Source organism: Poecilia mexicana, unplaced genomic scaffold (assembly GCF_051168715.1).
Source record: "Poecilia mexicana isolate PSO_F unplaced genomic scaffold, ASM5116871v1 scaffold_19, whole genome shotgun sequence".
In the NCBI taxonomy this organism is placed as follows: Eukaryota; Metazoa; Chordata; class Actinopteri; order Cyprinodontiformes; family Poeciliidae; genus Poecilia; species Poecilia mexicana.
In genome coordinates this window covers 25,329,174-25,353,241 of record NW_028263388.1, presented here as the reverse complement: position 1 = coordinate 25,353,241, position 24,068 = coordinate 25,329,174, and the positions used below count along the sequence as shown (strand labels likewise).

Here is a 24,068-nt window from a genome sequence, read left to right as displayed (position 1 = left end):
TGAAGCTTTCTTTAGCATTAATGCTAATTTTTTGCATCAGAACGCTTGATTAAAAACCGACGGGCACACTTTGGCATGCCCCTTAAAATTTCTGCGGAATTTTCTAGTTGGGGCATGCCATTAGCAATGCATAAGGAGAGCAGTGACTGACCTGCGAAGCAGGTCAGTCACTGCCTCCATGCATTGCATGGCAGGCACCTATTGTTCTACACCCAATAGAAGGATCTCTTTATTATTTTTATTCCATATTTTTCTTCCGTTACCGTTAATGCGGCTCGTACCGCTGCGTGCCCACCCACAAAAGTGGTATCAAAACGTGTGTCTCGATCCCGGCATTGGAGCTATTATTTTTATTGGGGATCGGAGTTACGACGGCGACGTAAAAAGCGAAAAACGAGCGAAATTTCCAACTGCCGAAACCTTAGAGTGTAACTGAAACCAACTGCCGCTTTTTAGAGTGAGAAAAAGGGTGGAATTTTGACCCCAAAATAATTTTGAAATCGCTCTCATGGGTGCAAAAATTGCTCTATTGGTATGAAAGTTGGTCATGACATTGATACGTATGCCTGCTCCGGTAAAATGTTTTCAAAATTTCCCTAGGGCTTACGGTTTTCGGTCCAGGTGCTTCAGAGCAAAGTTTTGGGACAGGATAACTGACGCTCCTCCCCAGTGTTTTACATAGATTTCTGAAAAATCTCTGAGCTCAGCGCACACCATTTTTCTCTCATCACTGCAATTACTGTGATTGAGCTACAGATATGAATCGCGGTACTAAATGAGACGACAAATAGCCCTCTCATATGCTTCAAACGGTTTTTGGATCGGCCTTACGGATCCTGAACGGGAAGCAGTCGTTCGGACTGCTTTTTCCATTCAAACTGACTGGGTGTCTCATAAAGTCAGATAAAGTCTCTGACACACACTGCAGTCTCATCACTATAGCAACAGAATGCAGAGGAAGGCTGGCAGCTGGTTTGGACTACAAAGACTCTGTAGTTCTAAACATGGCGGAACACTTTAATACAGAGGGCAGAGCAGCATGTCAGAACTACAACATGGCGGAACACTCAATTATTACAGAGGAGGGCTGAGCTGGCAGTTAGAACAACTTGCTGTTTTTGGCATTATACAGGTGGATTAACCAAACCACTGTTACACATTGGATTAGTGTGGTTATGGAAATTAAGTTTACTGAAAGTTTCAGAATAAAACTCTGCAATGTCCACTCACGACGAATATTAAGCTTTTTTATGTTTTTTTGTCTCAGGATAGTGAACTGCCTTGCGCAGCAAGGCAGTTCATTAACATTAGCATTAATGTTAATTGAAATCCTTCCCCAGCTTTCTGTCTCACACACACAGCAGTTGGCTGAGGGCCAATCGCTATAGCAACAGAATCCAGAGAAAGGCAAATCTGCTGGTTTGGACTACAAACCAGCAGCCATAACTGTAGTTCTATCTATGGCCAAGACTCAGTTAAAACAGAGGCCTGAGCAGCATGTCAGAACTACAACATGGCGGAACACTCAATTATTACAGAGGAGGAGTTGGCTGGTATTATAAACTACTTGTGCTTTGAGCATCATATAACTGATTTAACCTGATCACTATTACACATGAAATTAGTGTGGCAATTTCAAATGAAGCTTTATTGAAGCTTATTGAAAATTTTCAAAATATAAGTCTTGATGCCATCTTTGTAGTTCTAAACACGATGGAACACTTTACTTTGGGCATTATATATTTGGATTAACCCAACCACTGTTACACATTTTATTGCTGTGGTCAATTAAAATGAAGCTTAATGAAAATTTCAAAATAAAAGCCTTGATATTTTTCACATCAGCTTTGGGCTTTATGTGAATGGTTTAAACAAACTACTGTTACACATTGAATTGGTGTGGTGGTTAAAATGAAGCCTACTGGAAGTTTCAAAATAAAAGTCTGCATATTCCTCTCATGCTAGTGCAACGCCGTAGGCGTTGCAATAATATTAAGCTTTTTTCGCATTTTTTTCCTCAGGATAGTGAACTGCCTTGCGCAGCAAGGCAGTTCATTAACATTAGCACAAGTTTAGCATTTTACTGCCCCCACTAGTGCACTGCCTTGCGCAGCAAGGCAGTGCATTAGCATTAGCATTAGCCTTTTCCCTAAAGGTAGCTATTAGCTAATTTTCTTACTTATTAGCGATGTTCAGTATACTGAATGGAGTAAATCAATGACAGAAAACATGCTAATGATGCCACACATCCTACATGAATATTAGTCTTCACGCTAATATTAGCATTTTGGCTTATGCATTAATTTCAACATACTGAATGGTACAGGTACAGTTTAGTCAACATGTTTCTGACTCACCACAGGTTATTGACTACATTGCAGCTTTCTTTAGCATTAATGCTAATTTTTTGCATCAGAACGCTTGATTAAAAACCGACGGGCACACTTTGGCATGCCCCTCAAAATTTCTGTGGAATTTTCTAGTTATTCCATATTTTTCTTCCGTTACCGTTAATGCGGCTCGTACCGCTGCGTGCCCAACCACAAAAGTGGCATCAAAACGAGCGGCTCGATCCCGGCATTGGAGCTATTATTTTTATTGGGGATCGGAGTTACGACGGCGACGTAAAAAGTGAAAAACGAGCGAAATTTCCAACTGCCGAAACGCAGAGTGTAACTGACACCAACTGCCGCTTTTTTAGAGTGAGAAACAGGGTGGAATTTTGACCCCAAAATAATTTTGAAATCGCTCTCATGGGTGCAAAAAATGCTCTATTGGTATGAAAGTCGGTCATGACATTGATACGAATGCCTGCTCCGGTAAAATGTTTTCAAAATTTCCCTAGGGCTTACGGTTTTCGGTCCAGGTGCTTCAGAGCAAAGTTTTGGGACAGGATAACTGACGATCCTCCCCAGTGTTTAACATACATTTCTGAAAAATCTCTGAGCTCAGCGCACAACATTTTTCTCTCATCACTGCAATTACTGTGAATGAGCTACAGATATGAATCGCGGTACTAAATGAGACAACAAATAGCCCTCTCATATGCTTCAAACGGTTTTTGGATTGGGCTTACGGATCCCGAACGGGAAGCAGTCGTTCGGACTGCTTTTTTCATTAAAACTGACTGGGTGTCTCATAAAGATAGATAAGTCTGACACACACGCAGGGCAGTTTCATCACTATAGCAACAGAATGCAGAGATGGGGAGGACTGCTGGTTGGACTACAAATACTCTGTAGTCCTAAGAATGGCGGAACACTTTAATACAGAGGGCAGAGCAGCAGTCAGAACTACAACATGGCGGAACATTCAATTATTACAGAGGAGGCCTCAGCTGGCAGTTCGAACTACTTCCTGTTTTGGGCATTATACAGGTAGATTAACCAAACCACTGTTACACATTGGATTAGTGTGGTTATGGAAATTAAGTTTATTGAAAGTTTCAAAATAAAACTCTGCAATGTCCACTCACGACAGTGAGTGGACATTGCAGAGTGGACAAATATTAAGCTTTTTTATGTTTTTTTGTCTCAGGATAGTGAACTGCCTTGCGAGGCAGTTCATTAACATTAGCATTAATGTTAATTGAAATCCTTCCCCAGCTTTCTGTCTCATACACACAGCAGTTGGCTGAGGGCCAATCGCTATAGCAACAGAATCCAGAGAAAGGCTGCTGGTTGGACTACAAACACTCTGTAGTTCTATCTATGGCCAAGACTCAGTTAAAACAGAGGCCTGAGCAGCATGTCAGAACTACAACATGGCGGAACACTCAATTATTACAGAGGAGGAGTTGGCTGGTATTATAAACAACTTGTGCTTTGAGCATTATATAACTGATTTAACCTGATCACTATTACACATGAAATTAGTGTGGCAATTTCAAATGAAGCTTATTGAAAATTTTCAAAATAAAAGCCTTGACAATTTTTACATCATGTAATTGCTCTTTTTACATACATTTCTGCAAAAAGTTCTGAGCTCAGCGCACACCATTTTTCTCTCATCACTGCAATTACTGTGAATGAGCTACAGATATGAATCGCGGTACTAAATGAGACGACAAATAGCCCTCTCATACGCTTCAAACGGTTTTCGAATACGTATCACGGTTCCCGAATGGAAAGGAGTTGTTCGGACAGCTTTTTGGAGTGAAACTGGCTGGCTCAAACACATAGAATTGTTTCTCCCCCTGTCTGGAGAAACACAGGGGGAGGCTTGATCACTATAGCAACAGAACACAGACAAAAGCCAAACTGCTCCTTAGGACTACAAAAACACCATCTTTGTAGTTCTAAACACGATGGAACACTTTACTACAGAGGCCTGAGCAGAAGGTCGGAAGGTCAACATGGTGGAACCCTCAATCATTACAAAGGAGGGCTGAGCTGGCAGTTAAGAAGTACATAATGGTGGAACTCTGACTTATTACAGAAAGAAGGTGAGCAGAATGTTATAACTACAGACAGGGCAGAATGTTCTGGGCATTATATATGAACTGGTTTAACCCAACCACTGTTAGACATGGGATTAGTGTGGCCATTTAAAATGAAGCTTACTGAAAATTTCAAAATAAAAGCCTGAATATTCCTCTCAGGCCTTTATTATGTTTTTCTCTCAGGTTAGTGCAGAGAGAACTACAGATTTAAATCGTGGTTCCATCGGAGACAAGAAATTGCCCTCTTATATGCTTCAAAAAGTTTTCGGATTGCTCTTATGGATGCTGAACAGTAAGCCGCTTTGATCAGAAAAACTAACTGCTTCAAAGAGTTGCTGCACTCCTCTCATGCTAGTGCAACGCCGTAGGCGTTGCAATAATATTAAGCTTTTTTCGCAGTTTTTTTCCTCAGGATAGTGAACTGCCTTGCGCAGCAAGGCAGTTCATTAACATTAGCACAAGATTGTGCACAACATTAGCACAAACTTTAGCATTTTACTGCCCCCACTAGTGCACTGCCTTGCGCAGCAAGGCAGTGCATTAGCATTAGCATTAGCCTTTTCCCTAAAGGTAGCTATTAGCTAATTTTCTTACTTATTAGCAATGTTCAGTATACTGAATGGAGTAAATCAATGACAGAAAACATGGTAGTGATGCCACACATCCTACATGAATATTAGTCTTCACGCTAATATTAGCATTTTGGCTTATGCATTAATTTCAACATACTGAATGGTACAGGTGCAGTTTAGTCAACATGTTTCTGACTCACCACAGGTTATTGACTACATTGAAGCTTTCTTTAGCATTAATGCTAATTTTTTGCATCAGAACGCTTGATTAAAAACCGACGGGCACACTTTGGCATGCCCCTTAAAATTTCTGCGGAATTTTCTAGTTGGGGCCTGCCAGCAATGCATAGGGAGAGCAGTGACTGACCTGCGAAGCTCGCAGTTTTTTTCCTCAGGATAGTGAACTGCCTTGCGCAGCAAGGCAGTGCACATCCTAACATCCTAACATCCTACATGAATATTAGTCTTCACGCTAATATTAGCATTTTGGCTTATGCATTAATTTCAACATACTGAATGGTACAGGTGCAGTTTAGTCAACATGTTTCTGACTCACCACAGGTTATTGACTACATTGAACCTTTCTTTAGCATTAATGCTAATTTTTTGCATTAGAACGCTTGATTAAAAACCGACGGGCACACTTTGGCATGCCCCTTAAAATTTCTGCGGAATTTTCTAGTTTATATCTTTATTTTTCTTCCATTACCGTTAATGCGGCTCGTACCGCTGCGTGTACCCCCACAAAAGTGGTATCAAATCGTGCGGCTCGATGCCGAGAAGGGAGCTATTACTTTTAGTGGGATTCTGTGTAAAAATGAGGACATAAATTAAAAAAAACGAAAAAACTTTAATCTGAGGAACTCGCAGCATCACTAAGATTTCTCTCTGAAACACACACACAGGACAGTGGAGGTCAGACTCCAAAACTCTTTTTAACTCCCCCTCACAGGCACAAATAGCGGCCTATTGATGTCAAACTTGGTCATGACATAGATACACATGCCTGCTCCTGTAAAATGTTTTCAAAATTTTCCTAGGGCTTATAGTTTTTTGTCAGGGTCTTGTAGACCGACGTTAAGTGTCTCACAAGTATAGAAACCAGCCTGTCTGAAAGAGAGTGCCAGCCCAGGTGCAGATCATTAATTACCATAGCAACGGGGCCTAGACAGAGGCAGGGAGTATTCCCACAGCGCTGAATCAGATCTCACAATGCATTGTGGGAAGAATACATATTTCCTGTGACTATTCATGTTTTGCTTACATAAAATTAATACTTGTCTGAATTTTTGAGTGTAAATTAAAATCTTTACTAAGAAAATTGAAATAGTTTTTAGAAATTAACTATTACCAACTTTCTTCATGTTTTTTATTTTGGACCATGAGTAAGAACCACATGTGCGAAGCTTATAGTCGTCGGTCTCAGATTGAATTTCACTGACTTGGGGTTTATATTCTGCTTCCCAATGGTGACTCATAGTCATAACAAACCTGACAATATTTACAGTTACTGTGTTCTAGTGGTGGGATAAGTATGTCAGACATGCATTCATTTTTTTTCACGGCTAATTTGAAACGCTGGGGTTAAAGCGGAGGCCACACTTGGCAGGCCCCTTAAAATTTCTGTGGAATTTTCTAGTTGGGGCATGCCATTAGCAATGCATAAGGAGAGCAGTGACTGACCTGCGAAGCAGGTCAGTCACTGCCTCCATGCATTGCATGGCAGGCACCTATTGTTCTACACCCAATAGAATGTCTGTTTATTATTATTATAACAACTTCTTCCATTACCGTTAATGCGGCTCGTACCGCTGCGTGCCCACCCACAAAAATGGTATCAAAACGTGCGGCTTGATCCCGGCATTGGAGCTATTATTTTTATTGGGGATCGGACTTATGACGGCGACGTAAAAAGCGAAAAACGAGCAAAATTTCCAACTGCCGAACCTTCGACGAATCTTAGAGTGTAACTGAAACCAACTGCCGCTTTTTAGAGTGAGAAAAAGAGTGGATTTTTGACCCCAAAATAATTTTGAAATCGCTCTCATGGGTGCAAAAATTGGTCTATCGGTCTGAAACTCGGTCATGACATTGATACGCATGCCTGCTCCGGTAAAATGTCTTCGAAATTTCTCTAGGGCTGACGGTTTTCTGTCAAGGTGCTTCAGAGCAAAATCAAGTGACAGGGTACCTTCAGGCACTCCACCATTCATTTTCAGACTTTTCTGAAAAATTTCTGAGCTCAGCGCACACCATTTTTCTCTCATCACTGCAATTACTGTGATTGAGCTACAGATATGAATCGCGGTAATAGATGAGATGAGAAATAGCCCTCTCATATGCTTCAAACGGTTTTTGGATCGGACTTACGGAACCCGAACGGGAAGCAGTCGTTCGGACTGCTTTTTCCATTCAAACTGACTGGGTGTCTCATAAAGATAGATAAGTCTGACACACACAGGGCACTTTCATCACTATAGCAACAGAATGCAGAGAGGGAGAACTGCTGGGGTTTGGACTACAAAGACTCTGTAGTTCTAAATATGGCGGAACACTTTAATACAGAGGGCAGAGCAGGAGGTCAGAACTACAACATGGCGGAACACTCAATTATTACAGAGGAGGGCTGAGCTGGCAGTTAGAACTACTTCCTGTTTTGGGCATTATACAGGTGGATTAACCAAACCACTGTTACACATTGGATTAGTGTGGTTATGAAAATTAAGTTTACTGAAAGTTTCAAAATAAAACTCTGAAAATTGCACTGACAAAAGTGCATCGCCGTAGGCGATGCAAAAATGAAAATCTTTTTTTTATGTTTTTTTTCTCAGGATAGTGAACTGCCTTGCGCAGCAAGGCAGTTCATTAACATTAGCATTTCATGGTTGTCTCAAAGATTGAAATCCTTCCCCAGCTTTCTGTCTCACACACACAGCAGTTGGCTGAGGGCCAATCGCTAGAGCAACAGAATCCAGAGAAAGGCAAATCTGCTGGTTTGGACTACAAACCAGCAGCCATAACTGCCATAACTGTAGTTCTATCTATGGCCAAGACTCAGTTAAAACAGAGGCCTGAGCAGCATGTCAGAACTACAACATGGCAGAACACTCAATTATTACAGAGGAGGAGTTGGCTGGTATTATAAACTACTTGTGCTTTGAGCATTATATAACTGATTTAACCTGATCACTATTACACATGAAATTAGTGTGGCAATTTCAAATGAAGCTTATTGAAAATTTTCAAAATAAAAGCCTTGACAATTTTTACATCATGTAATTGCTCTTTTTACATACATTTCTGCAAAAAGTTCTGAGCTCAGCGCACACCATTTTTCTCTCATCACTGCGATTACTGTGAATGAGCTACAGATATGAATCGCGGTACTAAATGAGACGACAAATAGCCCTCTCATACGCTTCAAATGGTTTTCGAATACGTATCACGGTTCCCGAATGGAAAGGAGTTGTTCGAACAGCTTTTTGGAGTGAAACTGGCTGGCTCAAACACATAGAATTGTTTCTCCCCCTGTCTGGAGAAACACAGGGGGAGGCTTGATCACTATAGCAACAGAACACAGACAAAAGCCAAACTGCTCCTTAGGACTACAAAAACGCCATCTTTGTAGTTCTAAACACGATGGAACACTTTACTACAGAGGCCTGAGCAGAAGGTCGGAAGGTCAACATGGTGGAACCCTCAATCATTACAAAGGAGGGCTGAGCTGGCAGTTAAGAAGTAAATAATGGTGGAACTCTGACTTATTACAGAAAGAAGGTGAGCAGAAAGTTATAACTACAGACAGGGCAGAATGTTCTGGGCATTATATATAAACTGGTTTAACCCAACCACTGTTAGATATTGGATTAGTGTGGCCATTTAAAATGAAGCTTACTGAAAATTTCAAAATAAAAGCCTGAATATTCCTCTTGGGCCTTTATTATGTTTTTCTCTCAGGTTAGTGCAGAGACAACTACAGATTTAAATCGTGTTTCCATCGGAGACAAGAAATTGCCCTCTTATATGCTTCAAAAAGTTTTCGGATTGCTCTTATGGATGCTGAACAGTAAGCCGCTTTGATCAGAAAAACTAACTGCTTCAAACAGTTAGAATTCTGTCTCTCCCTGTGTGTCTCACTAACATGATAGTTGAGCTGCTCTTTAGAACTACAATGACTGAAGGTCAGAACTACAACATGGCGGAACTCTCAGATACCACAGATTAGGGCTGAACTGGCATTTAGAACTACTTGCTGTTTTGGGCATTATATAGTTGGATTAACCCAACCACTGTTACACATTTTATTGCTGTGGTCAATTAAAATGAAGCTTAATGAAAATTTCAAAATAAAAGCCTTGATATTTTTCACATCAGCTTTGGGCTTTATGTGAAATGTTTAAACAAACTACTTTTACACATTGAATTGGTGTGGTGGTTAAAATGAAGCCTACTGAAAGTTTCAAAATAAAAGTCTGCATATTCCTCTCATGCTAGTGCAACGCCGTAGGCGTTGCAATAATATTAAGCTTTTTTCGCATTTTTTTTCCTCAGGATAGTGAACTGCCTTGCGCAGCAAGGCAGTTCATTAACATTAGCACAAGTTTAGCATTTTACTGCCCCCACTAGTGCACTGCCTTGCGCAGCAAGGCAGTGCATTAGCATTAGCATTAGCCTTTTCCCTAAAGGTAGCTATTAGATAATTTTCTTACTTATTAGCGATGTTCAGTATACTGAATGGAGTAAATCAATGACAGAAAACATGCTAGTGATGCCACACATCCTACATGAATATTAGTCTTCATGCTAATATTAGCATTTTGGCTTATGCATTAATTTCAACATACTGAATGGTACAGGTGCAGTTTAGTCAACATGTTTCTGACTCACCACAGGTTATTGACTACATTGAAGCTTTCTTTAGCATTAATGCTAATTTTTTTGCATTAGAACGCTTGATTAAAAACCGACGGGCACACTTTGGCATGCCCCTTAAAATTTCTGCGGAATTTTCTAGTTGGGGCATGCCATTAGCAATGCATAAGGAGAGCAGTGACTGACCTGCGAAGCAGGTCAGTCACTGCCTCCATGCATTGCATGGCAGGCACCTATTGTTCTACACCCAATAGAAGGATCTCTTTATTATTTTTATTCCATATTTTTCTTCCGTTACCGTTAATGCGGCTCGTACCGCTGCGTGTACCCCCACAAAAGTGGTATCAAATCGTGCGGCTCGATGCCGAGAAGGGAGCTATTACTTTTAGTGGGATTCTGTGTAAAAATGAGGACATAAATTAAAAAAAACGAAAAAACTTTAATCTGAGGAACTCGCAGCATCACTAAGATTTCTCTCTGAAACACACACACAGGACAGTGGAGGTCAGACTCCAAAACTCTTTTTAACTCCCCCTCACAGGCACAAATAGCGGCCTATTGATGTCAAACTTGGTCATGACATAGATACACATGCCTGCTCCTGTAAAATGTTTTCAAAATTTTCCTAGGGCTTATAGTTTTTTGTCAGGGTCTTGTAGACCGACGTTAAGTGTCTCACAAGTATAGAAACCAGCCTGTCTGAAAGAGAGTGCCAGCCCAGGTGCAGATCATTAATTACCATAGCAACGGGCCCTAGACAGAGGCAGGGAGTATTCCCACAGCGCTGAATCAGATCTCACAATGCATTGTGGGAAGAATACATATTTCGTGTGACTATTCATGTTTTGCTTACATAAAATTAATACTTGTCTGAATTTTTGAGTGTAAATTAAAATCTTTACTAAGAAAATTGAAATAGTTTTTAGAAATTAACTATTACCAACTTTCTTCATGTTTTTTATTTTGGACCATGAGTAAGAACCACATGTGCGAAGCTTATAGTCGTCGGTCTCAGATTGAATTTCACTGACTTGGGGTTTATATTCTGCTTCCCAATGGTGACTCATATTGTTATAACAAACCTGACAATATTTACAGTTACTGTGTTCTAGTGGTGGGATAAGTATGTCAGACATGCATTCATTTTTTTTCACGGCTAATTTGAAACGCTGGGGTTAAAGCGGAGGCCACACTTGGCAGGCCCCTTAAAATTTCTGTGGAATTTTCTAGTATTATTTATTATTCTTCCGTCACCGTTAATGCGGCTCGTACCGCTGCGTGCCCACCCACAAAAGTGGTATCAAAACGTGCGGCTCGGTGCCGAGATGTGAGCTATTATTTTTATTGGGGATCGGAGTTACGATGGCGACGTAAAAAGCGAAAAACGAGCAAAATTTCCAACTGCCAATCTTCGATGAATCTTAGAGTGTAACTGACACCAACTGCCGCTTTTTTAGAGTGAGAAAAAGAGTGGATTTTTGACCCCAAAATAATTTTGAAATCGCTCTCATGGGTGCAAAAATTGGTCTATCGGTATGAAAGTCGGTCATGACATTGATACGAATGCCTGCTCCGGTAAAATGTCTTCAAAATTTCTCTAGGGCTGACGGTTTTCTGTCAAGGTGCTTCAGAGCAAAATCAAATGACAGGGTACCTTCAGGCACTCCACCATTCATTTTCAGACTTTTCTGAAAAATTTCTGAGCTCAACGCACACCATTTTTCTCTCATCACTGCAATTACTGTGATTGAGCTACAGATATGAATCGCGGTAATAGATGAGATGAGAAATAGCCCTCTCATATGCTTCAAACGGTTTTTGGATCGGACTTACGGAACCCGAACGGGAAGCAGTCGTTCGGACTGCTTTTTCCATTAAAACTGACTGGGTGTCTCATAAAGATAGATAAGTCTGACACACACAGGGCACTTTCATCACTATAGCAACAGAATGCAGAGAGGGAGAACTGCTGGGGTTTGGACTACAAAGACTCTGTAGTTCTAAATATGGCGGAACACTTTAATACAGAGGGCAGAGCAGGAGGTCAGAACTACAACATGGCGGAACACTCAATTATTACAGAGGAGGGCTGAGCTGGCAGTTAGAACTACTTCCTGTTTTGGGCATTATACAGGTGGATTAACCAAACCACTGTTACACATTGGATTAGTGTGGTTATGGAAATTAAGTTTACTGAAAGTTTCAAAATAAAACTCTGCAATGTCCACTCACGACGAATATTAAGCTTTTTTATGTTTTTTTGTCTCAGGATAGTGAACTGCCTTGCGCAGCAAGGCAGTTCATTAACATTAGCATTAATGTTAATTGAAATCCTTCCCCAGCTTTCTGTCTCACACACACAGCAGTTGGCTGAGGGCCAATCGCTATAGCAACAGAATCCAGAGAAAGGCTGCTGGTTTGGACTACAAACCAGCAGCCATAACTGCCATAACTGTAGTTCTATCTATGGCCAAGACTCAGTTAAAACAGAGGCCTGAGCAGCATGTCAGAACTACAACATGGCGGAACACTCAATTATTACAGAGGAGGAGTTGGCTGGTATTATAAACTACTTGTGCTTTGAGCATTATATAACTGATTTAACCTGATCACTATTACACATGAAATTAGTGTGGCAATTTCAAATGAAGCTTTATTGAAGCTTATTGAAAATTTTCAAAATATAAGTCTTGACTATTTTTACATCATGTAATTGCTCTTTTTACATACATTTCTGCAAAAAGTTCTGAGCTCAGCGCACACCATTTTTCTCTCATCACTGCGATTACTGTGAATGAGCTACAGATATGAATCGCGGTACTAAATGAGACGACAAATAGCCCTCTCATATGCTTCAAACGATTTTCGAATACGTATCACGGTTCCCGAATGGAAAGGAGTTGTTCGAACAGCTTTTTGGAGTGAAACTGGCTGGCTCAAATAGATAGAATTGTTTCTCCCCCTGTGTGTCTCTCTCCCAGCTGACAAAGAGGCTTGGTCACTATAGCAACAGAACACAGAAAAGCAGAGCTGCTGCTTAGGACTACAAAAACGCCATCTTTGTAGTTCTAAACACGATGGAACACTTTACTTTGGGCATTATATAGTTGGATTAACCCAACCACTGTTACACATTTTATTGCTGTGGTCAATTAAAATGAAGCTTAATGAAAATTTCAAAATAAAAGCCTTGATATTTTTCACATCAGCTTTGGGCTTTATGTGAATGGTTTAAACAAACTACTTTTACACATTGAATTGGTGTGGTGGTTAAAATGAAGCCTACTGGAAGTTTCAAAATAAAAGTCTGCATATTCCTCTCATGCTAGTGCAACGCCGTAGGCGTTGCAATAATATTAAGCTTTTTTCGCATTTTTTTCCTCAGGATAGTGAACTGCCTTGCGCAGCAAGGCAGTTCATTAACATTAGCACAAGTTTAGCATTTTACTGCCCCCACTAGTGCACTGCCTTGCGCAGCAAGGCAGTGCATTAGCATTAGCATTAGCCTTTTCCCTAAAGGTAGCTATTAGATAATTTTCTTACTTATTAGCGATGTTCAGTATACTGAATGGAGTAAATCAATGACAGAAAACATGCTAATGATGCCACACATCCTACATGAATATTAGTCTTCACGCTAATATTAGCATTTTGGCTTATGCATTAATTTCAACATACTGAATGGTACAGGTACAGTTTAGTCAACATGTTTCTGACTCACCACAGGTTATTGACTACATTGCAGCTTTCTTTAGCATTAATGCTAATTTTTTGCATCAGAACGCTTGATTAAAAACCGACGGGCACACTTTGGCATGCCCCTTAAAATTTCTGCGGAATTTTCTAGTTATTCCATATTTTTCTTCCGTTACCGTTAATGCGGCTCGTACCGCTGCGTGCCCACCCACAAAAGTGGTATCAAAACGACTGGCTCGATCCCGGCATTGGAGCTATTACTTTTATTGGGATTCTGTGTAAAAATGACGACATAAATTAAAAAAAACGAAAATACTTTAATCTGAGGAACTCGCAGCATCACTAAGATTTCTCTCTGAAACACACACACAGGACAGTGGAGGTCAGACTCCAAAACTCTGTTTAACTCCCCCTCACAGGCACAAATAGCGGCCTATTGATGTCAAACTTGGTCATGACATAGATACACATGCCTGCTCCTGTAAAATGTTTTCAAAATTTTCCTAGGGCTTATAGTTTTTTGTCAGGGTCCTGTAGACCGACGTTAAGTGTCTCACAAGTATAGAAACCAGCCTGTCTGAAAGACAGTGCCAGCCCAGGTGCAGATAATTAATTACCATAGCAACGGGCCGCAGACAGAGGCAGTGAGTATTCCCACAGCGCTGAATCAGATCTCACAATGCATTGTGGGAAGAATACATATTTCGTGTGACTATTCATGTTTTGCTTACATAAAATTATTACTTGTCTGAATTTTTGAGTGTAAATTAAAATCTTTACTATGAAAATTGAAATAGTTTTTAGAAATTAACTATTAACAACTTTCTTCATGTTTTTTATTTTGGACCATGAGTAAGAACCACATGTGCGAAGCTTATAGTCGTCGGTCTCAGATTGAATTTCACTGACTTGCGGTTTATATCCTGCTTCCCAATGGTGGCTCATATTGTCATAATACACCTGACAATATTTACGGTTACTGTGTTCTAGTGGTGGGATAAGTATGTCAGACATGCTTTTATTTTTTTTCACGGCTAATTTGAAACGCTGGGGTTAAAGCGGAGGGCACACTTGGCAGGCCCCTTAAAATTTCTGTGGAATTTTCTAGTTATAACATCTTCTTCCATTACCGTTAATGCGGCTTGTACCGCTGCGAGAAACCCCACAAAAGTGGTATCAAAACGTGCGGCTCGATCCCGGCATTGGAGCTATTACTTTTAGTGGGATTCTGAGATAAAATGACGACATAAATTGAGAAAAACGACAAAAGTTTAGGCTGAGTGTCTCACAGAATCACTAAGATTTCTCTCTGAAACACACACACAGCACAGTGGAGGTCTGACTCCAAAACTCTTTTTAACTCCCCCTCACAGGCACAAATAGCGGCTTATTGATCTCAAAGTTGGTCATGACATAGATACACATGCCTGCTCCCGTAAAATGTTTTCAAAATTTTCCTAGGGCTTATGGTTTTTTGTCAGGGCCCTGAGACCGACGCTAGGTGTCTCACAAGTATAGAAACCAGCATCGTGTCTAACAGAGAGAGCCAGCCCAGGTGCAGATAATTAATTACCATAGCAACGGGTCCTAGGCAGAAGCAGTGAGTATTCTAACAGCGCTGAATCAGATCTCACAATGCATTGTGGGAAGAATACATATTTCCTGCGACTTTTCATGTTTTGCTTACATAAAATTACTTGTCTGAATTTTTGAGTGTAAATTAAAATCCTTAGTATGAAAATTGAATTTATTTTTAGAAATAAAGAATTACCAACTTTCATCACGTTTTTTTTTAATTTGGAACCATGAGTGAGAACAAAATGTGCGAAGCTTATATTCGTCGGTCTCGGACTGAATTTCACTGATCTGGGATTACATTTTAATGTTGACTCAGTTCATGTATATACCTATGATATCCTTGACAATACTTTATAATATGTATGTTAGACCAGCATGGATCTATTTATCAGGACAAATCTAAAATGCTGGGACTGAAGTGATGGGCACACTTTGACAGGCCCCTTAAAATTTCTGCAGGAATTTTCTAGTTTTATTATTAATATTACTATCACTATTGTAGGTGTTTTGATTCTTATGCTTGTTTCTGTATTTATCATTTAACATCAAAAATAATTTCCCAGAGAACAAAAAAGCCATGGGAATAGAAATTATTTTCACAGGTGTCTACAAAAAATGCAATGAATGGACATTCAACTTAAAATCGGTAGGCTTAACAGCAGCCAATCAGAGTGGAAAAAATATTCTTGTTCTGTGCCATTTTCTAGTTGGTAAATATTCCACAAAATGACCAGATAAAATATATACAACAATGCCAGTTTAAACTTTGATCTATTTGCAAAACGACTGAGCTCTGCAACATTAAAACATGGATAGAACTGTAACTACATTAATCAGAACTCTTCTTCTCTTCAGTGTTTCTGTGAGTTTCTGGTGGTGCAGCTCTGTGCTGCCTTCAGAAGAATGGGACATCAGAATATCATCCATAAAATTTCACCCACATGGCATTTATTGTGCAAATCAGAGCTTTCAGTGGAAAAACAAAAGTTCCAGGTCCTTTTAATGCCATACAAATATGAAACAGAAACATGGATTATATCTTTATATAGATCTGTCTACTGATTTATAGATTAATAGTTTTACTGGACAGAAATTACAAAGAACAAATCTGGTTCTTAATCAAATCCTAATGAGTCAAATTGAAAGTGTCATGGAGTCATCAGCCTCATGACATTAACACTGACATGAAAAATAATATTGAAGAAATAAATGTATCAAATCTAATTAAAAACATAAATAAGTGATAAGTTATTTACTGTTATGGTTTGTAAGATATATTTATTCTAAGTTTTAGATGTGGTCTCAACAAACCCATGGCACTTAAGCAATATTATTTTACCTTTTATCTAGAAATAGTGTCTGTTTATTCTTGCCATACAGTCCTCTGTATTAAGTTTTGATCAAAAGGTCTTGCCATACCAGGTTATTCCTCTGTATTTGCTTTAGTTTCTTAGTTTATTCTTGCATTTTGTTCTTCATTCATTTCATTTAGTTTCCTTTGATTAGTATTATCCTCTCTTGGTTTATTGCTATGTCCACTTTAGTTTATTTCCTGTTGCTAGATTTATTTTATCGTTTATTGACGCTCACCACCAGTAATCTTCACTCATCACCTGCTGCGCCGCCTAATCGTCATGTTTCACATCATGTGTAAATTTTTCACTGTTCAGCGTCGGATTCTCTGTTTTTATGCCATAATTCACATCTAGTTCGTCACTCCGTTTTATGTCCCGCTTCTCCTGTTTCAGTGTTGCGAGATGTGGGCGTCGTTTTTTGTTTTTTTTTATTAACCCCCTATGGTGCGCAGCGTTCGGGAAACGTATAGATGGGGAAAAGGCAGACTGACATAAGTTGGATTCACTCCTCCAATTCCACTAGGGGGCTCTATAGTTGTTTTGTGTTGGTACATGAATTAATGTGTAGAAGAAGAAAACGAACGGCGGACCAGTAGTGTACTTATGCTGCCGTTAGCTTAAACTAAAAGGCCGAACCTGCCATAAAATCACATCTTACTAATGTTTATGAGTGTTGCCCAACGTGGTAAGTTATATTAATGCTGTAAAGCTGTATGAGATAAGTATTTGTTATCTGTTCTAAGCGTGCGCTTCGTGAATTTGCTAGAGCTAATTAGCCAAATGCTAGCTGTTTGCTGCACTGTGATATATGAATGCTGACGTCTATTATATTACGAAGTGTTCTAAGAGTAAACTTTGCTTTATAACCGGCTAGTCGAGTCAAGCCAAGCTCCTAGATCTATGTTTAAGTTTGTGTTTTATTGAATATTGCAATGCTAAATATTGACATTTTGTTTATCTTTTTTACGTTATTTACAGTTTAACCGGCATGTCCGTGTAAAAGCACTCGGCAATAAAATTAACAACAACAACAACGGCTACCTTATGTTATTTGTAACACCTTTTAAAACAACGGAAACAATTTCGGTATTCTGATTATTGAAAGTTAAAAGTACTGTGGTACCGTTCTATCACACCCGCTTCATACCGGACCACTTACAGCACTGGTGTTAACGCTACAAAATTACAAAATGAACGCTCTCTATCGTGGTATCACCCATGGAGGGATTTAAATGGGTTAATTTTTCAGAGGGATACACAGTGAGGGTATCGTGATTTTAGTAATTACATGTTTATAAGAGCGATTTTCTGTTGTCCTTCCATGGAAGCGGGCAGCTTTCAAACGGAAATAAAACAGTTTTTAATATAAGTTGCTGCTTTGACATGATCACAGAACTGCCGAAACATATGCACAGAAATACCAGACAAAGTGAATCACAGCAACGTCATCAGCCAGTGTAACGCTGAACTGATGTGGTGAAGCTACTAGTAGCAGGAGAACGGAGCTGCGCCAAGAAGCTAACAAACACTGAATAGAAGAAGAGCTGCCATCGATACTGTTGCAGCCAAGCATGTTTTAATGTTACACAATACAGTTTTAGCAAGTTGCTCAAAGTCTAAACTGGTATTGTTGTGCATATAAGGTGTAAAGTTGACCTTCGACCAAACGCCCCCCAAAGAAATCCCAGCGCCCCCCTTTTGTAGAAATTTCCGCCAGCGCCCCCTGCCGCCCATGTTGAGAACCGCTATGCTAGAAGCAGGCACAACGGAGAAATGTTTTCAAATTCATTCCCCCTCATCATGGAAACAACACGAAGATGTTCATATGATGCCGCTTTTAAGTTGTAGGCTATCGATCTGGCATTACAGATCAATAGCCGCTGCACGTAAGCTCAGGGTGAACGAATCCATGGGTCAGCACTGGAGATGCAGGGCTGCGTCCTTAATAGCAAATTTATTAAGGACACAGACTTGTGCTGCGCCCGGTGCGGCTTATATATGTACATTTCCAGTTGTTTTTTTTTTAACTTTGTGGGTGCAGCTTATAGTGAGGTGGCTCTATATAGTCTGGAAAATATGGTATTTATAAACAGTTATTGGGACCATAGTCGGTGTATGCTTTTTTTTCCCACTGCTGAGAAAAAGTTGCATGTATTTATCTGCTTGATGTGTGATGACTCAATATTTTTCGTTCAGCTTGTTTAATATTATTTAACCAAATTAAAATAAATGCTATTAAATATGTCACAACATTATTTAAAAACTAAAGGGTAAAAATGGATCATAAAAGGAATTCATTGACCCCTTTAGTGAAAATAGCAGACACTGTGAAAGTCTAAACGGACCTCTAAAAAATCTGGTTGATGACTCTTTACAGTCTCACCCTTGCAGCCAATGCACCAATAAACAGCTGACTTCAGCCTTGATTGGAAGCACAGCTCTGAGGGTTCCAGCGAGCCAGATGGGACAGGTTGGAAGTGCTAATGCAAAAAACGCAAAAGCCGGGATTGAAACATGGCTGGCCCAGTGTCCGGCCCTGCAGAGTATAAGGGACTTTAGTTGCTCAAGACGACATAAATGAGAGATTCCTCACCAGCTGGTAATTTGGTCAAGGCTGATGTTCATCTCTTCCAACTCTCTGAATCCTGGGACTTCTACAATGAACACATGTCCACCTTCTGTTCCCAACAATAGCAGCTCTCCTGAGGAGTGAGTCAGCACTGCAGTCACTCTGGTCACACTGGGGGGGGCCCTGGCATACACACAAACAAGAAAGTTACAAGAAGGTCAGCCTTCAGCTCCATCCCTCTGAAAGGGAGCAACGTTGATCGCTGCTCCAGCAGCTCAGGATGGGATGGAGTAAGAGTGAAGAGCTGGTTTGCGTCAGTATGTCTGTGTACCCAGGTGGTCCGGTCAGCAGGAAACGGCCTATCTCAAGCAGCTCTGAAAGTCCTTTGTGGCTTTGTAAAGTCCACATGTGCAGACTGTTGTCATCCAGCAGAGTCACCAGCTCCACCTGTACCAACACAACAAAGGTTGGAGGTAGTGTGTGACTGCTGTGAGCTCTGCCTGTCATTTTTCCTTACTGTACCTGATGAGGCATGAAGAACACCTGTGTGACAGCAGCATTTTCATCATGGAGACCCATGAACTCCACTCCAGGAGCGCCGTACCTGCACTCCAGTTAAGGACAGTCTGAATTTACAAGATATGCACTCAATAAGTTTTATTCATGGGACTTAGAAATGCATTAATTTGGAGTTATTTTTGACCGATTACAAAAGGTAAGAAAATCTAATACAGTATAGGAAATATTTTTAGGAAGCTGTGACTAAGCCTAGCTTTTGTACACAAGCTTAAAGGAAGTGCTCTTCAAGCTGGTTTCTTTGTCAGCATATCTTTTCGACGGAATATCTGAGAAGTATACATTTTGCACACAGGTTACTGCATGGAGTTACTCAGGCAGTTGAGTGGTCTTGGATCAGCTGAAAAAATGTCAAAGGAAGTGTCTGAAATGATTATTTGGAGTTAATTCTGGATCAGTGTTGGAGTAATTTGATGTCTTATACTGTAATGCACTTATCTGTCTGAGGGATCTCAAACTGTCCACAAGCTGGATAAAATTTCTAATAAATTTCTTTTTTTTTTTCTTGGTCGAACATGTATAATAAGATATAAAAAGCACAAGTTGCAGATCTATTGCAAGTTACAGTTTTATCTTTTATTTGTATTTTAACATCCATTAATCATGTGGCACTGTCAGTTTGATGTCTCAGAAATCTCTATTTTTATCATCTTTTGTTCATTCATTTTGCAAATTCTGTGGGCAAAGCCACTGAGGCAATAAGTAAATACAGATCTGACCTTATATTTACTGCAACTGTTGGTCTGTAAGCAGTTACTGGCCAGTGTACATGTGGTTTGATAAATCAGACATTTCTAAGTTTTGCTTTAAGGTTCTATGGCTCAAGTAGCCTTTCTTTACTAGTATGTGGACAGGCAGAAGGGCAGAAAGAAGAGGGAAAGACGAGCAGAAAATGCCACTTGGCCAGAAATTGCACCAGGAACAACTGCACTTAGGCCTGTAGCTTCTATACATGGTTAACTCATTCTACCACTGAGCTAGCTTGTGCTCATGTAAATTGTCCTTTATTCGTTTTAGTGTGCAAGTTTGCACTACATGTTGATAAATGAGGGCCAGTGAGCGGAGCTGCAACACATAGTTCAGTCTTAGCACCATGTCCTTCCCATTAAAGAAGCATCAGAGTTTCTGAGAGGGATACAGCTTGATGGCTCCAGAGCGAGTTCCAATGGCCATGAGTTGAAGAGAAGAACTGTATCCCAGAGCGCTGGGCTGATGGGGGAATCCATGTTCCACAGTCTGCACAGGACAGCAAACAGACAGACAGACTTAGTTTATTGTTACTCAAATGTATATTTAAATGTACATATTGAATGAAATTTTGTTGCAAGTCTCCAATAATATTAAAATAAATAAGTAATAATAAAAAGTATCAATATAAATATATAGAATAAAAACATTAATGGGAGTTTAGTTGTCTGCCCAGTGGCCCCATGGCCCCGCAGTGCATGTCTGGTACTGTATTGAATGAAAGGTTGCACATGTTATTTGGAGGGTTTTAGTTTTGTTACATTAGCATAGGAAGGCTAATGTAACAAAACTAAAACTTATGAGGTAACGTGACTAAAATCAGGAATTATTTGATAGATCGATTCTTGTGACCATTTTCACTCCATCACTCATAAAACAGTGAAAGTGAAGGTTACACTTTCACTGCATTGTAAAGTCACTTACTGTTAGTAGGGGATTAGACATTAGTAATGCCTGGAATATTCTCACTAGGGTTGTTGTAAACGAATATTTTAGTAATCGAGTAATCTATCGATTATTCTTACGATTAATCGAGTAATCGGATAAAAAAATTATAAAATGAAATATTGGTAAATCTGGCATAATACCGATGTTACTATCAGATATCAATATCAGTCCAATTTTTCATATTTGAGCATCCCTAACAGTTGCTTTATTGTAGTTTAGAAAACTAACCTGTAACAATAATAGCTCACTTTCTAAGTTAACCAGAAGAAAAGTTATAGAAAAATCTGAAATTATATTGAATTTAATAACAAAGAGGCAGGCTCACAAATATGCTTATAAAAAATGTCTACAATCCAGCTTTTAGTTTATGTATTCATCTTCAGTGAGTTTAATAGATTAATTAAACTCACCTTGCCACCTAACCTGTCACGCTTTGGGTTTGAAAATACGGGAAATGCCGCCTGGAGTGGGAGGAGAGGGCGAATGAACGAACGTCAGATGGGTGGAGGGGAGGAAATAGACCAGTGGACTGACGAACCGTTAGACCGGGGGACGAACACGGGGGGAAGCAATACGGATATTTACGACACCTTCACTGGTCACACTCAAACTCATCTACCAGCCATGTACGATGCGCTCCGCCACCCGTTTCTTCAGACCGGGATATGAAATTTATTGTGCGGTTCGTCGGTAAAGCTACATTTACACGGTAAGCATCAGCTACTCAGCCGCCCGCCCTGTTCAGTCTATCCGCTCACCTCAGCGCTCTTCCCGCCGTTCGCTTTCAACCAGCAGCCCCGGAGGAGAAATGCTGCCGTACTCCAGGCATTCCCCCAGTCATTTTAAGGATGCTTATTGGTTCCCCAAAAACGATAAAAAGTCGGGCATTATCATCAATCAATAAAATCCCCACGGGCCAATCTTGAAGATTGGACTTTATGCCGCTGAGACTTAGCTTTTGTCAACAACTCAGAGGCGGAAGTGAGAGCTCCGCGCAACGCAAATGAAGTCCCGGTCGGAACACGGTGCGCTAACTAATAAAACATAAATTAACGAAGCTTCGAGGCAGGTAAATTTTCCTCGAGGAATTTTAGTAATCGAGGTACTCGAATCATTCGAGGAATCGTTTCAGCCCTAATTCTCACACATGCAAACTTAATGAGCTGATGCATTAAGGAACTGAATTTGATGCATTGAGGAACTGAATTAAGACTTTCCACATCTGGAAAGCTATCATATCATCTGTTCTTTGAACATGTACTCTTCATTTCAACTCATCAACACATGCAAGTTAACCCTCTGAAAAATATGGTTATATGACCTTCACCTCCACCACTGGTAATGAGATCAGTGGTGAAAAGAGTGAACTTGCCTTGGTGAACTGGAAGAGCTCCTGTTTGAGGCGATCCCGCTGGGACTCTGTTCCATGTCGCCTGAACCTTTTCATGGTGCCTCAGCAGCAGCCTGGAGCTTGCAGCACCAAAGATGAACTCTATGAGGAATGAAATGGAAAAAAACAAAGATGTTTACATATGTATACATGTATGTGAAGCTAAAACGGTCACTTGAGTTCTGGGTAGAATAGATTTACAGACAATTTTTTATTTATTTATTTTTTTATGTAAAGCTTTGGCTTAGTTAGTTCTCTGAATATGATCTTTCAGCGTTTGAGTCTGTATACCAAATTACTGTTACTAAATTAGTTAATTATTCTAATAATCAATACATGATTATTAACCAAATTAATCATTTCATCCATAAATGACATCATCTTGCGTTTGACATGAAAACCTGTCCAAATATGTTTCTAGTTCACGTAGTTTGGATTTTAGGGTTAGGGAAAGAAGTCAGAGTGAGCCTGGAAAAAACCAGACCCGTGTTTTATGCTTTGCTTAGTCCACAGAGTCTGGGCCCTCGGCTCTTGAGAGGCGTGGACTGTGTTCCAAGTTTTAACTTTTACCTAACATTTGTCTGTGACGTGATGTACCAGCTTGACACCAAGAAGCTTACTGAAAATTGACCATGCTGTAAACAACCATCCTCCACTGTGAAGAGAGAAGTGCTAATCCAAATGTGGCACCTCTGAATTTTAATTCAATATTTGGAAGCGTGACCAACACGCAGTGAACAGCTGCTTCCTCTGCTGTCACTGCTAATATTACAGCCAGAAAACAATTCTAAAACAGAACAGATAATTTATGTCATTGGTCACTACTTCTCCTTCTGTTTGCTGATTAGCCCAGTTAAAAAAATCAACCTGAGACAATCCAAGTGAACGTGTCAAACCTCAGACTTGCTGGAAACAAGGTTTTATTTAAGCAGAGATGCACAGGAAAGTATTGGCCAGGCCAAATGTGAGAAAACAAAATCCAAGAATCCAAGGACAACAAAAGGATAAACTGGTAGACTAAGGTGAGAATGCTACCTGCAGCCAGATCCTTCACTCAGAGGTCAAAGGTCAACACACAGAAGACTGGACACACTCCATTTGTTGCGTATGGTTCCTGTCACAATAGAAATACTGATTTGAATGCTTAAAGTGGAAACAAGTCAGAGTTGCACCAATAAACATCAGCTCAACTTGCTGTAGTGCAGAGGCTCCCAAACTGTGGGGCGTGGATGGGGAAAAAAAACAAAACAAAACAAAAAAAAAAAACATGATCGTTGTATGCGCTGGGTTTTTACCTTAGAATGGCCAGCTCTGTTATTCCTCT

General features: G+C 40.0%; 1 protein-coding gene across 2 annotated transcripts in view; it reads right to left on the bottom strand.

Annotated features, from left to right (window-relative positions):
* llgl2 (LLGL scribble cell polarity complex component 2) overlaps positions 1 to 24,068 on the bottom strand; it is a 110,487-nt gene that overhangs the window by 58,013 nt on the left and 28,406 nt on the right. The window contains exons 2-7 of one of the 2 annotated variants that reach the window (XM_088001104.1): positions 23,780 to 23,858; positions 22,727 to 22,846; positions 20,798 to 20,895; positions 19,606 to 19,687; positions 19,415 to 19,530; positions 19,108 to 19,266 (exon numbers count right to left, since the gene is read on the bottom strand). In XM_088001104.1, coding sequence (XP_087857230.1) covers positions 19,108 to 19,266; positions 19,415 to 19,530; positions 19,606 to 19,687; positions 20,798 to 20,895; positions 22,727 to 22,801 — 530 coding nt within the window. In that variant the 5' untranslated portion in view covers positions 22,802 to 22,846; positions 23,780 to 23,858. The remainder of the gene's footprint in view (positions 1 to 19,107; positions 19,267 to 19,414; positions 19,531 to 19,605; positions 19,688 to 20,797; positions 20,896 to 22,726; positions 22,847 to 23,779; positions 23,859 to 24,068) is intronic. The other variant, XM_088001103.1, reaches the window with a different exon arrangement.